Source organism: Drosophila virilis, chromosome 4, assembly GCF_030788295.1.
Source record: "Drosophila virilis strain 15010-1051.87 chromosome 4, Dvir_AGI_RSII-ME, whole genome shotgun sequence".
Lineage (NCBI taxonomy): Eukaryota > Metazoa > Arthropoda > Insecta > Diptera > Drosophilidae > Drosophila > Drosophila virilis.
In genome coordinates, this window is record NC_091546.1 from 23,767,814 (window position 1) to 23,784,886 (window position 17,073).

The 17,073-nt window shown below is 34.7% G+C and overlaps 2 protein-coding genes across 6 annotated transcripts in view; one reads left to right on the forward strand and one right to left on the reverse strand.

Moving 5' to 3' along the window:
• Positions 1 to 17,073, forward strand: part of kuz (zinc-dependent metalloprotease kuz) — a 140,441-nt gene that overhangs the window by 33,241 nt on the left and 90,127 nt on the right. The window lies entirely within an intron of this gene.
• On the reverse strand, positions 1,991 to 3,396 carry LOC26530403 (fibrinogen-like protein 1). The gene is made up of 3 exons (XM_015169878.3): positions 3,289 to 3,396; positions 2,343 to 3,238; positions 1,991 to 2,275 (listed from the first exon to the last, which is right to left on the reverse strand). Exons 1-3 carry the CDS (start codon positions 3,391 to 3,393, stop codon positions 2,158 to 2,160), a joined length of 1,119 nt encoding a protein of 372 aa, XP_015025364.2. The 5' UTR covers positions 3,394 to 3,396; the 3' UTR covers positions 1,991 to 2,157.

The window sequence follows — 17,073 nt, forward strand, 5'->3', positions numbered from 1 at the left end:
TTCCCGATTTGCACAGAAAACAGATCTACATAGCCTAAATAAATATGTTTTAAATTGGTATATTTGATTTTTGCTTGGTAATAGTAAAAAAAAAATTCAAACGGATTTTTATTCGATTTTAAAAACATTAAGAAAATGAATAACCTGTAGATATATTATTGTTCCTCTGAAGCAGAAGCTCGTCTCTGTTGCTAACAAAATTATGATTTTATGTATATATTTAGGAATTTTAGAAATATTCTCTTATATATTAAAGCCTAAGATTAGTAAAGATAACTAAATAGCAATTAACTGACTTATTTTAGGGTTTTTTTTTTATCTCAAAGTTTGTGAAAGTCATTTCCTTATCTAAAAATGTAAATAATAGAATATATGTATCTAAATACTGCAATATAATAAACTGACGTTTATTATGTGAGAAGACTTTAATCTTTTCAGTACTCAGCTTAATTACTGATAGACAAATGTACAAATGTATGCAATGTCAACTTTCTTTAGAAAAATATTTGACATACTTATTATTGAAAGGCATTGTTAAAAATATTGTTTGCAACTCAAAAGGCCAGACATTCAAAATTGTATAGACAATATTTGCTTGGTTCGTTAGTTTAATACGAATTTCAAATTTCTTAACGTCTGACTGGCTTCTATTTTACTGATAGCAGCACATATTATCGAGTCTCTCGAAGCGCATTAAACTGATAAGAAATCCCAATTCAGTGGCTTTTACCAGCGAGTAACTGGTTGCAACTGGAAGTTCGCTGGGAAATTATAAAAAATATACAAATTGAGCTAGATATTTTAGCTATTTTCGACTAAGGGTTACCCTGTGAATGCATATGTGATAAGATAAAATTCTATTATATATAGTATTTTATTTTATCAAGAGTAAAGCTCATCGAGAAACACCCAAGACACACTTTAATATCTAAAAAATAATATATTATGAAATTTGTTTATTAAATGATAAAAATATATGTATAAATTGATTATATAATTAAATATAAAAACACATATCTAAAAAGCTATCATCTTCCTCGGACTGGACGCTACTTGATATTTTATTATTACCCCAGTCAAATCATCTGCCAGAAACAGAGAATAGCAAAAAGAAATGGACTCAATCCCTAGAAGTCATAAAAAACAAGCAGAAAAAAAACCCACTCGAACGAATATATGTACACATATAGCAAGACAAAAGCAATAAAATCAAATAGAAATAGCAGCAGAAGAAAAAAAAATAAAGTACAATAAAATAACAGAAAGAAAAAAAAAAGACGGAACACAAAGAGCAGCTGACAGCGAAGAATGCAAAAATGAACGTTTGAGAAAAGCGAAGGGAACAGCATCCGTAACAGCCACTGCAACTGCGTGTGTGTGTGTGTGTGCGGACTGTGGTACTGACCGGCAATTTTGGAGACTGCACGTAGCCGAACTCTCCCGTATTCAACTCACACTTGCATAACTGCCCACAATACACACTCAGCCCACTAATAGAAGTCAAGCGGCTGTGGGGGATTCATTGCTGGACGCCTGGCACATTAACATGTTGAGCAGGTTGCCGGATTGTTCAGTGTATATGTATATATGTGTACAATGCGCACATACCGGAAGTTGAGTACAGCAGCTGCCCCGTGCACAGTGGTTTAACTTTAAGAGTTAACAGAGTTTAATCTCAGTCCCAAGCTTAATGTCACGTAAAAAGTCACCCAGAAAAAAAAACATTAAAAAACGTAATCTGGATATAATATTTCATTCTAAATGCATATTTCAATTTTATCTGCTCCTTAAAATTTTATTTTTTATATTTTTTCCAACTATAAATAGTTGGTAAAAATAGTTAAATCGTTTATTTTTAAATATTGGATTAAGTCATCCTTCAAGCATTATTTGTTAAACAAATTATGTTTCTTAATTTAAAAATATAGCAGAAGTTGCGAATTTTTCTTCCAGTTTAATTATTCCAAGACCCAAAGAAAATTCAAATTAATTTCTAATTAATTAAATTCTGGTAATAATAGAACTACAATAGAGCTCAGATGTCCTTTCTTTATTGTTTTTCTTTATTATTTGAACAGTTTATTCCTTTATTTTTATTATTTATTTACCCAAAAGGCAAAAGTATAATTGATTGTAGCATTTCGTTTTTATGACATTTTATGTGGTTTTTGGTCGAATCATCATTTGTACAAAAATTGCTTTTTTCTTAACTTTAGAGTCATGCCATTTGATTTCAGAATTATTATAGGTATCTCCATACAAACCATTCAGATTACTAGAAAAATCGAACAAATTAAAATGAATCATAAATTGAACTAAACTAGGTCTAAGCTTTTTCTTACCAGACGAGACATTTGCGAAACCACCAACCGGACGACCACTCAGAAGCACAATTAAACTCCGAGATATCATTATCGCGATCAATTGTACTGAACTTCATGCCATTATGATCTGACAGGGAATTGCCAGCAGTCCCAGTATATTTTCCCAGGGACTTCATTTGAAACGATTCACTTTCATCGCCTATAAGAATATGATCATAGCGAGCGTTAATTATTTCGTTTTTAAAGGTCTTCAGATATATAAAGAGCTCGTGCGGTTGGGCATTTGTAAGCAGGTGCAGCTTTTCGAGTCCCAGAAAGAATTCTCCTTGCGGATCGCCGAATCCTAGACGATAATCGTTCCAGCTCCGATTAAAGTTTACGCTGCCATCCTTACGTCTCTGGATAACGGTCCAACCAGGTCCTGCCAAGTCGGAATCGCAAGGCGCTGGAAAGGTTTTAATATCGTAAACCTTAGTCTCTTGCACTTCGGTTTTATTGGCCAAACAACTGGAAACTCTAGACTCAAAGCTACATTTTGTAAGCTTCCCTTCCAGTTCTTTAATCCTTATAGTAGTTGCCGATTTACAGTCTGTAATTTGTGCAGCTTGTTGGATTTTAGTTTGTAGTAATTCTTTCAAATCAGCATTCAGATGTTCGATCAGGGCATCTTTAGATGCTAAATTATCTTTGTGTGAAAGTAATAAGACATTTTGAGCTTTGAATTTAGCTTGTAGAATGGCTTGCTCCTTTTCCATGTTCTTGATTATGATCTCTTTCTCATGAACTTGTGTCTGTAATTTTGAAAATTCTTGTTCTTTCAAATAAGCGTCTGATGCGCGTTGTAGGAGCGGCTTTACTACGCGGTAACAATGCGTCTCACACTGCCTGTCCAACTCCTGAATTGCAGCGCAGCTCTGTAAAATGCTATTAATAGACTTTCCATTAAAACTCAAACTAAACTTACCAAGCTTTCAGCTTTATCGCTGCCATAACACATTTGGACTAGTGCAAATATTAAAAAAATAATGCATTTTATGTTGAATTTTACTAAACATGTCGTAAAATTCATAGTTCGATCCGCCGATCTAGGCAAATGATTCAAAACTGTTTTAAATTAAGCGCAAATCACATAGGCTAAGCTCTTGATTACACATTTTTTATTTCTTATCAAATATATAATGCAGTATATAAATATCGCTTAGTTAGTGAAGGCACTTTTTTATTTAATTATGGTGTGTTTTAAGTGCTTTGATTAAATAATATTTTGTTCAGTCTGCTGGTATTCCTGCTTCTAGTTCAGCATATCGAAAAATGTCTATTTCGGACTGCTATCTCATGAAGCTTTTATAGAAATGATCGATTAAAAGACAAGTTCTTCAGTTTAAACATGGAGGACACCAATGTCAGACTTTAGTCATCAATCTTATTTATTGCCAATATCACGACAATTAAATCTCAAATGAGTCGCTTGGGGAAACGAGGTGTGATCTAGTTCCGTACGAACTTATTCCAAATAACCGATTTTAGATGATTTATCAGTTTAAAGTATTTCTTAGTCACTTAATGCTACCTACATAGAAACAATATCGAATCAATATTGGATTAGTTGCTCTATGAGAAAAAGCAGAAGACTTGATGGAATATATATGTATATATATATATTAAACACCCTTGCTTGCCGTTCCGAGTTAAAACAAATATATATATCTTATTCATGTTTTTTGTTAATAAAATTCAAAATTAAACATTTTTATACAAAATATTATTTAAAATGTTAACTTTTCGCAAGTAAATGCATCTTTTGCACCAGAGTGCGCACAGTGAAGCTCTCTGTTGCGTTGGGCGAACCCAACGGGCGGACGTTCTTTGGGCGTCGCCCTGTGTTGTGCTCGCTAATGCACATGCACAATGCCCAATTCACAATGCACGTGCACAATTCACAATGCACAATACGGAATGCAGTTGAAATCGCCATTGCCAGGGCCATTGCTATTGCCGTTGCCATTGCCGTTGCCGTTGCAGTTGCAGTTGCAGTTGGCGTAGCCGATGCAGTAAATGAAATGCAGCAAGACGTCGCCATTTTATGCGTGCCACAGCTTGTGCCGTGGTCCGGTTATGGCCACGTAGCGCAATCAGCAGCTGCAGGTCCCAGAGGCAGGCAACAACAGCGTTAACTAGCGCGCACACACACACACACACACACACACACACATGTCACCCTGAGTTGAGTCCAGTTGAGCAGGGAGTTTGGGGCCAGCAAAGCCTTCGACCGCTGGCACGTCCTTGTTCCTAGTGCTGTTTCTATGGTTCTGGTACCGTTACCTGCTTTTACCGCTGGCAGCTAACTGACATTTGCGGCGCGCATGGCTTTAATTACCAGGTTGATGCAACATTCGGTTTAATGGTCTCTGCTGGCCGAGACACGCACGTGATTGCACCTGTCACGTGGGCGTTGCGGGGTGGGCAGTTCGCTGTGTTCAATGGCTGCAAATGACATTTGGTTAAAACGTGTGTGAAGCGCAGCATATTCTGATCTTAGTTCTCTCAAAAACATATTTATACTTTTATTAATTTTTGTTATGTGTGAACATAAAAGTTATATTGATTTAATTTAATATTTTAAACTATCTATGAACCAAATTATTAATTGTATTGATGAAAAAAAAACAAAAAACCTTTTAAAAAAAATTTGTCAGGCTCAAATCTTTCAGAAATTGTAGACCTCAAGTCAAATTGAAAAACAAATTAAAAAAAAAAAATTTGTAATTTTCTATTTAAAAGTTTGAAAATTAAGGTTTTTGTAATTTATTTTGATTTCCTTTACCTTTTTTTGTAAATATAAATAAAAATAAAAATAAATCCTATATTATTTGCCTGAGATTAAAGAGATCTATAAATTATTATTTAATAACATTTTTGAGAATTAAGGGATTTATATTTAAATATGGGCTAAGTCCGAGCCAACGAATCTTATTTTGTAGAGTGGATTTTTTATTGAAACCAATTTTTGATTAAAAATTAATTTATTGTGGAATTCAAGAAACGCTATTTGTCGAATTAAGGAATTAAATGTAGGCAACTATTTTCTTAAATCGTTTTCAATTAAATACCTAAAGTATAGTGCATTAGAGAAAGTGTACTATGCTTTCGAAATCCTATAGTTTTATTTATTATTCCAAATTAATGTTATGCAAAATTTCTGAATTATGTCAGGGCTAACACAAGCGTAAATTTGATATGTCATTATCATAATTTGCATTTGTTATGCTAATCCACAGTCCAGGGCCGCAGTTTAAGACACTTAACCAGCCAACCGACTTGGCTGACTCGAAATAGTTAGCTGGGGGCTATTATAACCGCTAATACCCAATGCTCTAATTATTTTAAACATATTACAAGCAGATTTAGCACAGATTACAATTGGGTGAGGGGCGAGGTTGGCTGAGGCTCTGCGACTTGAGGGGCGCTAATTTATGCAATTTCAACAACAAGGCCACACTACATAATCCTAGATGTATGGCTAATTTGTTTATAATTTTCATAATTCAACGTGTGCGAGGGGCGTAACTTCCTTTCCTTCCTGTGCTGCGCCACTGGCAACAGCTCGCACAACCAAACTGTTTCACGCGCTCGAGAGTGTGTGTGAGTGTGTTGTGTGTGTGTGTGAGTTGAAAACTTGGCTCGAGCAGGGTGCAACACTTGGCAACGTGACACAAATAGATTTTACCAGCCTTGGCAACAAACATTAAATACATGAGTGCAAAAAAACCTGCCCATGATAATTGGCATCTAAAAAAAAATGTCAAAAGAAAAAGAGTTGTGAGAATGCCGAATGTGAAATACCCTTGCTGGCATATAGAAGATATCATGCTTTTAGTGCAAATATTCGTTCGTTTCCCTTACAGAATTGTGCATATATAAAATATGCATTCAACTGATGATGAGATATTTTTTAGTCAGCTCAGTAAAGTCAGCCGGCTGCTGAGAAGCTCTTGACTCCGACTCTGATGCATTTGTGAATGGACTTTAAAAATGTATCAAGAATGTAAAGTATGTGCATGTCCTTTACGGCTGTCAGAGCAATGTCTAGTATTATTCACACTCGAACTTCGTCTTTTTATATGCTTAACTTATTTATTTTTATCCAGAACTTCGTCTCGATAAAACGAAAAAATGCATTATTTTTGATTTACTATTGGATTAAAACAAGTTAGTTGAAAATATTGTGAACATTTTTCTTATTCGTAAAGGAAACTAATGTAGAAATGTTTATACAGTTTAGTCTGTATGTTGCTTAGTAATTTCAGCAGTTAGTGCGTTTCTTATTAACTCTTGTTAGCAGACTGCCATTTAGTTAGCCAAGTTTCCAAGGCCTTCAATCAATTGCCCAAGCAGTCATTTAATCGTAGTTCCAGTGAGTAACATTTTGCAATCAAGGAATCTATTAAAAGATCATTCCATCCTGTAAAATAATTATTTTTTAATATGGACGCCTTTAAATCAGTTGGTTCGAGAGCTGAACGGCAAAACGTAGTCAACTTAAATCTGGTCTTGAATGGGTAAAGCAGGGAAAGGCTATAAAGAATGCAAACAGTTTTCAATTATTTATACAACGTTAATTGCCACATCCTGGGCTCCTTTCGCTAGCCAGACAATGGGCCCAGACATAAAACCTTAATCAAATATACTTAACTGCCTATTCTAATGTTTGTTTTCTGCTACATTTTCTCTTTACAGGTGAGTTGCCATCATTTTCCACAAAGCTCCGTGCCCATTCCCAACGGCTTTGGATATAAATGAACTCGTATTTCATAAAAATGCAGCCAGAGACAAGATACGAGAAATATGATGCTGGAGTTTGGAGACTCGACGTTAAAACTTTGTTTTATTATCAAGAACAACACGGGCGACTGCCAGTTTGTCAGGCGCTGTTCTTTCTCTTTTTGTCTCATGGTCTATTTCTCTCTCTCTCTCTCTCTCTCTCTCTTTTTTTTTCTTTCTCTTTTGGCCACATAAATAATCGCTATTGTGCTTTGTGGCTCCTCTCTATTAGTGGGATTTTATGTTTTCTGTTTTCTTTTATAATTTCAAATTAAATGATGCATTTGGCATTTGATGATGTGAAATTGTTGGCATGCGCCGCCTCTCTTAATAGCCACGCCCACATAAATTATTCAGTTTGGATAAACCGGCTGCTAGTGTCTGAATCTTTTCCCGTTCTCATATGCTTAAAGGTCAGACAACGTTTGCCATTTGCTCTCTTGACCTTTCCGAATGGCTTTCGTGCTCGTTTTTTTTTTTTAGCCAGAAATTTGCGTTAATTAAGCAACCTCAAGGGATAATTGGAAATTTTTCGGGATACTTTTTCGTTTGGGTTTGTTAAGCATTTAATGAGCAATTATAATCAGCCTAAGAATCTAATTGCACACTTGAAGGCGTTGTATAAGTAGAAGAAACAAAAGCAACTTAAGTAAAAGATATGTTTATACAAAAATATTTAAGGCAACCTTTTAAAAAATGGATAAAAAATGAAAAAATTAAAAATACGATGGGAATTATGAATTATTTGGGGTTTGTATAAAATTGCTTCGGTTAACTCTTAAATACAAATAATGTAGGAAATTTTCTTTATTGACAAGAATTGGATTTCCTCATTTCTTTTTTTTGTCTAAATATTATATTCATTATTCATATATATAGTTTTAGGAGATATTAAAAGTAATTGAACACCATTCAACTTTTCACTTAATAATTCCTAGATTCCTAATAATTCCTAGATTAGGGAAGACTCAGCGATAGCCACACATGTTGCTCACCAGGCTAATTAATCGGACGATTAACTATCCTGTAATTTGATTTTTCAAATGAATTTTTCGATAGCTTGTGACAAAAAACTATATATACATATATATGAGAACAATTAGATAGTTATTTAAACTTTAAGCTTTGATACATTTAAGCATTAGGTATTTAAAACTTAACGATTTTTGTGCCACACCTGTCGATAGGAAAATCAAATATTTTTTTTTATTCATCTGAAAAACGACCAATTCAACAATTTTTACAAAAACCCCGTTTTAAGCCGATAACGCTTAAAACATTTCCAAATTCCCTTTGATTATGACATTCAATAGCGCCATTTATCGTTGGAATTACAAAACATCCTTCAAATGCTTAACCCATTGAGTTCCAACACATTATTCTATATGATTTTTTTTTTTCTATTCACCTTTGTCAGCTTTGCATGCATTTTGGTGCGAAATGCTGAAAAATATGACAACATGACAGTCATTTCCTGTAACAGGATATAGCACACACGCTAACACACGTGCTCAAACAGTTGTGTGTGTGTGTGGCAAATATGATAGCGCGTATTTCAACCTATCCAAAACATACACACGCACACTCACACTTTCAAGTTGAGTTTTTGCAGAGTTATTTGGAAGATATTTATATCGCTGTTTTCCTTCTGAAAGGCATTTCCATTTAACATTTCTTTGCAAATGGCAAAAATATTTGAAACTAGGTAAAATTCGCCAAATACCTTTTGTGTCAGCTATGAAATTCACAAAATTTTATATATATATACAAATATGTATATATATATATATATATATATATAAATTCATACGGCTTCCTTGCAGTTGGTTGATTTTAGTTTGAATTGTGAGTTTAAATTTATGTGTAACTAAAAAAATACAAATATAACAAAACTTCTTCCTATTTATTTAGATAAACGATAAACCATCTTACTTTTTTGTTCAAGATACAATAAATATATTAGTATTATTTATTGTCATTTAAATTTAAGAACTTGGCGAATTACCAAATATAAATAGATTGTCGCGAATTGCATTAACCTTTGAAGCTTTCAACTTGATCAGTTTATTAAGTAATATAATATTTATAGAAGTCAGTGAAAGTATTTAAATATAGTTCCCTTGTTAGACACTGAATCTTCATACAAATTAAAAATCCGAAGAAGTTTTGTTTCAGCTTTTAAAATACACTGCCTAACCTAACATAACTCCAATTGCAACATATATTTCGTTGTTATTCACTTTTCCATTAATATTGTACATATATTTTTTGCATTACGAGATACGTTATAAACTTCTTCTTTTATTTAAATCCCACAGACTAGCCCTTATTGCCATACATTCAAACTTTGCCTAGCATACATAAGTAACGCTCGCATAAGAGGCATGTAAGCCCATAAGCCAGCGCCAGTGTTGGTTAATAATAAAGATTTCAAAGTTTTGCAACGGCACGAAAATCGACAAACGCACACAGGCACACGCGCACACATACAGGGAAAGAAATTGGAGTGTAAAATACTTTCAAATACCCTACATCAAAAAATGCACACTAATAAATCTAACAATAGTCCCAATCTGTGAAAGGACTTAATAGTATAAGGCTGTGTTGTGCTTTTCAATCATATATAGAAAATTAAAAATATATTCAGGTTTATAGAAATAAAACTCTATGCTTCACAGGGGCACAAAATGTTTTCTCATCGTATAATATCTTTTTAGTGTGTGTAGGGTATAAAATTGAGAGCTAGCAAAATGCAAACCTCGTACGCGTCCCTTTGGCTGTTAGTTCTTTTATTATTGCCAGTTTCATAGCGAAAATTTAATAATTCATATTTTTGCAACGTGTAATTTCCGCTCATTTGAAATATCAACGACTGGCGGATGGCTATTTCAAGTTTTTTCTCCCCTTTTTTTATTTGTCTGAGCTGGTTTTACTCAGTTCTATATTCCTATATTGTACCCTGTAAAAGGGTAAAAGGCTGTATTGGATATATTGTAAATGTAGATGACAGCTAAAAGCACACCAATGCGAGCGCTAAGTTGATTCTAAGAGCTCGGAAACTATATGCTATAAGAGCTAGAAACTTGCAATTTGGAAATAAGGCTCTCGTTTGTGAGCTAAGGACTTAAGTTCTAAGGATGTAAGTTCGCCCTTTGCATACGCAAGAATAGTTACCAGCTAAGTCGATTTATTATATTTTTTCTACCCACCCAAAATCGTCTATATATGTCTATATATAACTTATATATTTTGTAATTTCCGGAATATTACATATAAATCAGATAATAAACAGAAAAGTTGTTAAAAAGTTTATTATTTAGTAGAGGAAAGATTTTGCCTGTTTGGCGCGGAGTAAACGGAATTTCCCGCTCAGAGCTGGCTAGAGGGTATTCTCTTATCGGGCTTACTTATAAAAGCCTTTCGCCTCCCTCTAACAAATGCAAACACAAGCTACGCTTCAGCATACGTGCTTGTTCCTGTGTTCCGCTATTTGTATGGGTGTATGGGTGTTAGAGAGTATTGTGTGTGTGTGTGTGTGTTTGTGAATTTTTTTATTTGAATTGAAACGAAATAATATTTACTACTCAGTCGCTGAAGAGTGAAGTGCAACAGCAGCGGCCAAAACATGCAATCCAACCCGCCAACCGCGACCCGCCGCCACCCACCGCAAGCCACCCACCGCTGCCAGTCACACAGGCTGCAAATCAAAAAGGATAAACTGTGCTTTAGCTAACATGGCAAATGGCATAGCCTGTATCTGTATCTGTATCTGTGTATCTGTGGATGTGTGCGCGAAAGAGGAAGCTACAAAGGGGGGGTTGGTGGCGAGCTGGGGAATTTTAGCCAGTACGATTCAACATGATTATGAATTCGTTGCGAAAATGCAAACTTCCGCCATTGAGTTGTGAGTTTGCCATTGCCGTTGCCGTTGCCGTTGCCGTTTGCGCTTTGATTTCCAGTTTTACGAATAGTCCGGATTCCCGTATAAGGTCTGTGTACTGAATTCTAGGTTTTGAGGGGGGTGTTGTAAAGGGGGGGCTTACGGGCGCCATCGGACCCGCCCTGAATGCGTTGAACTTTTGTGCAAAGTGCAATTGCATTTTATTTCATGTGCCTCGCCTGCACTCTATGCTTTTTATTTCCAATTTGATATGCGCCAATTTTTTTTTATAGCATTTTTAGCATAGTACACTCCCAGCGAACGCCCTTTGCCCATATTTGAGCGCTATGTTACCTCAAAATTCTGGCAAGTAGGCTCTGTTGATTGGTTTGTCAAGTAGAATTATATAAACAAATATTGTTTGCTAAAATGAATCTACTGGAAAAGGTTTATTTCAAGGAAAATAAATTTCAAAATAGCCAAACTGTCAAATCGGTTAATTAATTAATTCTAACAAAGAAAGGCTTAAAATTGCTAAACTCTTATCCTTATATTCACAAGACTCTTAAAGATTAATCACTTTAACTTATTTAACAGTAGAAATTGTAGCAAGTGTATATGGATTTCGGCATGTTAAACTATAAATTCCGGGCCCATTTTTTTTGTTCGCTTTACTAATGAAAAGGACTCGTTTAGAATGTTAAGCAAATAGAACGTGAGTAGCAGCAATACATGAACGGCCAAGCCTGCGTTGGCTGGTTAGACCCATTCAGATATGTATGCGTGTGCTGTATAATCCTGTTATATGCAAGCTATATAGCAAATGCATTCGCACACACACCCGCACACACATCGAAGCAGGGACACGTCCCTGGCACTGCCATTGCATTTTCATTTTGCGCATACTGTTTTCCCGCAGCATTTTAATGCTCATTATGCATTTTTGTTGCCGTTACCATGGGGCATTACTGATGCCACTGAGCCCCTTTAACCCTCTTCTCTCTTCCCACACCATTACCATCTGCTGGCTCGTTACTGGCGCACACACTCTTGTTTATTATGTTTATTACTATTAAATAATTTGTATGCAATTAATTTAGTAACCGACACAGGTCGAGAGCGAATGAGGAAAAGAGCCTGATTACGACTATAATGCGGCCGAGTTTCGTTTCTCATTAGTAGCGAGTCTGAAACGAGAGGCTTTAATCAAACTGAAAATAATACCCAATTAAAGCAATTGCTGAATTCAAATTGGTTTTTTGCAACAGCTTTAAATTTTGTATAACTACAGATTTTTTACGCTAATTGGTCGCTGACAACTTAAGCTTAAATAAAATAATTTGGGCTAGTTTAATTAAAAATAATTTCCAATTGTTTAACCTTTTTAGGAACTTTTAAACCAAGCAAAACTGAAATCGCCTTTCATATTAATACCATTTTTCATGCTCAATCATATTTGATATTTTCAGGTTTCATTTATTTATATTGGTTAGGCATATTTATTTAATAAATATTTATTTCTAATTTAAAAAAAGGGGGTATTTAGAATTTATGTCCAAAGAAAATAAAAATTTTTGCAAACTTCCCAATTAATCTTTAACTATTAATTCAATAAAAATAAATATAAGTATTTATACTGTTTAATGTCGGTTTCGGATAGCCAAAATAATATTTAATTTATTATTCAAATCTATAGAAAATTAATTAAAACGGTCAACTAACTAAACATAGGTAGTCTGTACAGTTTCCTCAGGTTTAAGAATTTATTATGCATTACAATTTTTTTTGCTATTTTAATTTAATTAATTAATTAATTTTTTAACATAATAACCATACGCTATTCACATTTACATTATGCTGGCTTTACTCAAACTTAAGTATATGCTTGTCGGATAAAGCATTAAATTAGTCGGTTACACCAAACGTTAATTTTGGGCATTAATATTTTTGATATTTTGATTTTATGGGTTTGGTTTGTGTGCAGGATATTTTCTAGTCGAGCCTAAGTTATGTATATTAAAATAAATATGGTTGAATATTTCTGTTTGTTTCTGTTTTTGTTTAATTAGCGGCTTGCAGTCTAATTTATTTGTGTATATTTTTGTGCCTAACTAAACAAATGACCTGTTTTAGCGAGCACTAAATAAATTTCGCAAGTGTGAGTTTTTATGGCCACTTGGTTGGCAAAGCTTAGAGCGCGTAACTTGGCAAATTGCTCAACTCCGTGTAAGGCGCAGTCAACTGGCGCGTTTAACACTCGACATTCGACCTTTGGGCCAATTACTTGCTTATGGCAGCAGCTACCTTGGCAACAAACAAATGGCAAGTCGAGCTATGTGACATCAAATTCAGCTTCAGTCCTGGTAATTGGTCGACAGCACAGCTATCCTTCTCGTCCTCTTTCTCTCTATCTCTCTTCTCTCTCACTCTCTATATATATCAAATAACTTCTGCTCGTTCAATCACATATCGGTTTTTGTTTTCGCAAAATTTGTTACCTTGAACTTGACGCATGCCTAGGCCGGGCCATAAAAAATTCTGAAAGGGCCTAATGCTTTGGCATTTTAATGGCCAACGATTGTCAATATATTCTGTGCTATACTTTTATTTCCAATTCCAGCAGACTATTATAAAGGGAGTTTGGCAATGCACAAACCCAAAAAGAGAAATAGCCTCTCGTCTATAAAGATATGTATGTGCATGTGTGTGTGTGTGTGTGTGAGCTGGTGTGTTATTTGCGCTTTTTGCCTAAATTATGGCAACATGCCGAAAATTTGTTTTGCTTTTGGGTCGCAAGCCATTCTTATTTTTCGTCTCTTTTTTTTATGGCTTTTATGGGGCAAGTACTTTGGCTCTTTGTTTGTTCATTGTTTTGGCTACTTTTGTGATTTTTGTTGCATTGTTTAGCGGATTTTAATTTTAAGCGTGATTTGTTGTTTTTTGTGCCACTTTCTTAAATGCCTATTTTTGTTATCTAATTAAAAAATAAATATCACATCATAAAACACGTCCAATAAGAATCTTATTTCATTAATAAATTTATTAACGCCTTATCCAGACATATATATATATATATTCATACTTGATCTGATAACTAAAACGTGATCTTTTGTTGTGGTTTCAATATAAACTAATTAACAAAAGTCTGTAGTCAGTTAATCGTAAATTAATTGATTCAAGCGGCTTCAAAGCTGACAATTTAAATACGCATTGATAGTGTAAAAGATAATTATAAATATATATATTTATCTATATATTTGTTTACATATTTATAGTTTTCAATTTTGCGTACGATTGAATGAATATTATTTTTCATATACACAATTATTGATCGAGTTTTGATTATCTTATAAATTGTTAGGTAGAATATTTTTTATTTAAGCTTGAATGCTATGTTATTTAAGAAGTGTGTAATAATCCATTCGAGAATTCTCTGCATTATTTATGAAGCCTTGGCTTAGCTCTTTGAAGAATTATGAAGTGTAGCCGTAACTCTAGGTCTCTGGCAGTGTTTGGCTTCTTAGCCCCACATCTCGCTGCTTTGCACATAAGCGTTCAACACCTAACACAACTCGGCCGTTGTCATGATGTTTATAATGACAATAATAATAAACAGACAACCAGGCACTAGAGAATATAACAAGAACAAGAACAACAACAGCTGAGAGCACGGGAAATGGTCCAGGCCCAAGAGGACAACACAGGCAACGTTGATGAGGATGACGGCGTTGACAATCGCACAACAATAATAAAGGAGAATGATGAGAATTTTCAGCGTGGTGAGGAGAGCTGTGAAGTGATGTGCGTGTGCGTTGTTGTTGTTGTAGTTGAGTCAACATATTGTCGTTGTCATTGTTGGTTGTCACAGTTTATATAATCAAATCTTATGCTTCGTTAATTTGAAATGTCGTTACGTGTTACATGACAAGCTGCCCAAGCTAGCTGCCAAGTTAGAAAAGCATAAGAAATGGCCCATCTATCTCTTTTTGCATAGAACTCTCTTTCTTTTTTTCTCGCGCTCTCTCTCTCTCTCTCTCTCTCTCTTTCTCGCTCTCTGTCTCTTTCATAACTGTGGCAAGTGAAACGTTAATAATATAGAGGCTCTAAACGAATCGAATTGAAACCGTCAACTGTTTTTGTATTGCCTTCGTGGTATAGCTCCTTATCGAGCCCCTACTGACAGCAGCCCAGGCGCCCGCATGCATGCCACACACACACATACACACACACACACACACTCGTACACAAACACTTGGTAGAAAAACAGGTTGGCAGCCCAATTGATTGCATTGCACGTACATCAGCGTACTTCCTTTTTAATACCGTATTTTGTTGCAGCTTTCTGAGTTGTTTTCGTCATATCAGTGTTAAGCCCTGCTTTCATTTTTAAATACCCTGTAATGTGCGTAGCACTTTGTAAGAACATTACAATGGTTTTACTTTTTACCAAACAACATTTATTTAAAAATTTGTTTGAATTTTTGTTCACCTTAAAAAGAAACTATAAAATATATCTTATATTTAAAAATTACTCGAACTTTATCTTCTCATTAATAAATCTTCGAATATATCATTTGATTAATATAAAATATAATTATTAACATTTTTGATTTGTCTTCTATCATTTTCATTTCATTTCCACTAATTGTTTTATATAACGTCAGACCTTCTTTTGTTCCTTTTTATTTCTGATAGAAATGCTAAGGAAATGTTTGATATATTTGTATTCTATAATAGTTGTGACATTATAAATTTGGAAATTATTATCTGGCAGAATATGTTACAACAGGCTAATGTTTTTTTTTTCGTAATTCATAATGTTCTATTCTACGACATACTTTTATCTTTTGTTCAATATAATTAGAGGGCATTTGGCGATCGTCATCTATTATTATTTTCATAGTTATTTGGGGCACATCGCCTTGGAAAAGCCTGCGGTATTTGCAGCTTGTCAAAAACAGCCACAGCCGGCAGGACGATTATGGGCTCTGGACCTGGGCCTGTTGTTTTTGTTTGAGGTCCTTTTAAAGCGGTCCGACACTGGATATGCGCATTGTCCGGCGGCCATACGATAGGACAGTTTATAACCCGGCTATTCTGTCGCTGTTGTTTCTGTAGCTCTTGTTCTTGTTCGCTAAAATGGGCTACATAATCTATAGTCCCTGTGTCCCTGTGCGGTCTCTCCATGCCTCGGCTTGTGGGTGTCAGCTCTGCAGCCTGTTTAGCGCTGCCATAAACATTATTTGCGTTTATTGTTATTGGCATTGTCTGTGCTCATTTTATGCCACCTATAAATTTGGGTCTGAACCCCGTCACACCAAACAACAGGAATGTACTCTATTTATTTTTGTAATTTGATGTTAATGCTCTGGCTGCCGCTCACAGTAGTTGCAAACGCCAGATTGGCTTTTGCTTTAGGGTTGCGGCGTAAAGATTTTTACTTCAACTTAACTCCACGCCAATTAACTTGATGACACTTTAAAATGCCGTCCTCCACTATACCATAACTATGCGCATGTAATACCCATTTTGATTTATGCGCTAGATGTGCAAATAGCAAGCGCATAAAATGAATGAAGGCCACTTGCCAAAAAGTTGAGAAAAACTCTGCCAAAAAAGGAAGTGCACAGACCTTCCAGACATTTTAAGTGCGAGATGGGTTCGAGTAATTGTGCAAAAGTAAAAAGCAGATAAGAAATCAAAGTTAAAATAACATACATCAAAATATCTAAAATAGACAAAAAATATATAAATCAAATGTATTAATATAAATTTAAATATAAATATAATAAGTAATACCAGGTAAACAACAACAAAACAAAAATAATAAGTTACAGTATGCCACTTTATAAAAATATAAACAAAAACTATAAATGTATGGTATAATTGACAATATGCTGAAAGGAAAATTCCTTATTGCAAACTTTATGCGCAGCCCACGTTATTTTTCTTAAGCGTTATAAATAATAGCTGCAGCCCAATTTCAATTTTAAATTAAGAATATTTCTGCGCAAGAAAAAAGCACAGGGAACGGTACAAAACGCCGCG

Excerpts from the sequence above, each read along its gene's own strand:
- LOC26530403 (XM_015169878.3), bottom strand. The coding sequence starts at position 3,393 with ATGAATTTTACGACATGTTTAGTAAAATTCAACATAAAATGCATTATT. Across the intron at positions 3,239-3,288 it reads GCGATAAAGCTGAAAGCTTG|AGCTGCGCTGCAATTCAGGA; the intron begins GTAAGTTTAGTT and ends AGCATTTTACAG. Across the intron at positions 2,276-2,342 it reads TTTCGCAAATGTCTCGTCTG|TAATCTGAATGGTTTGTATG; the intron begins GTAAGAAAAAGC and ends CGATTTTTCTAG.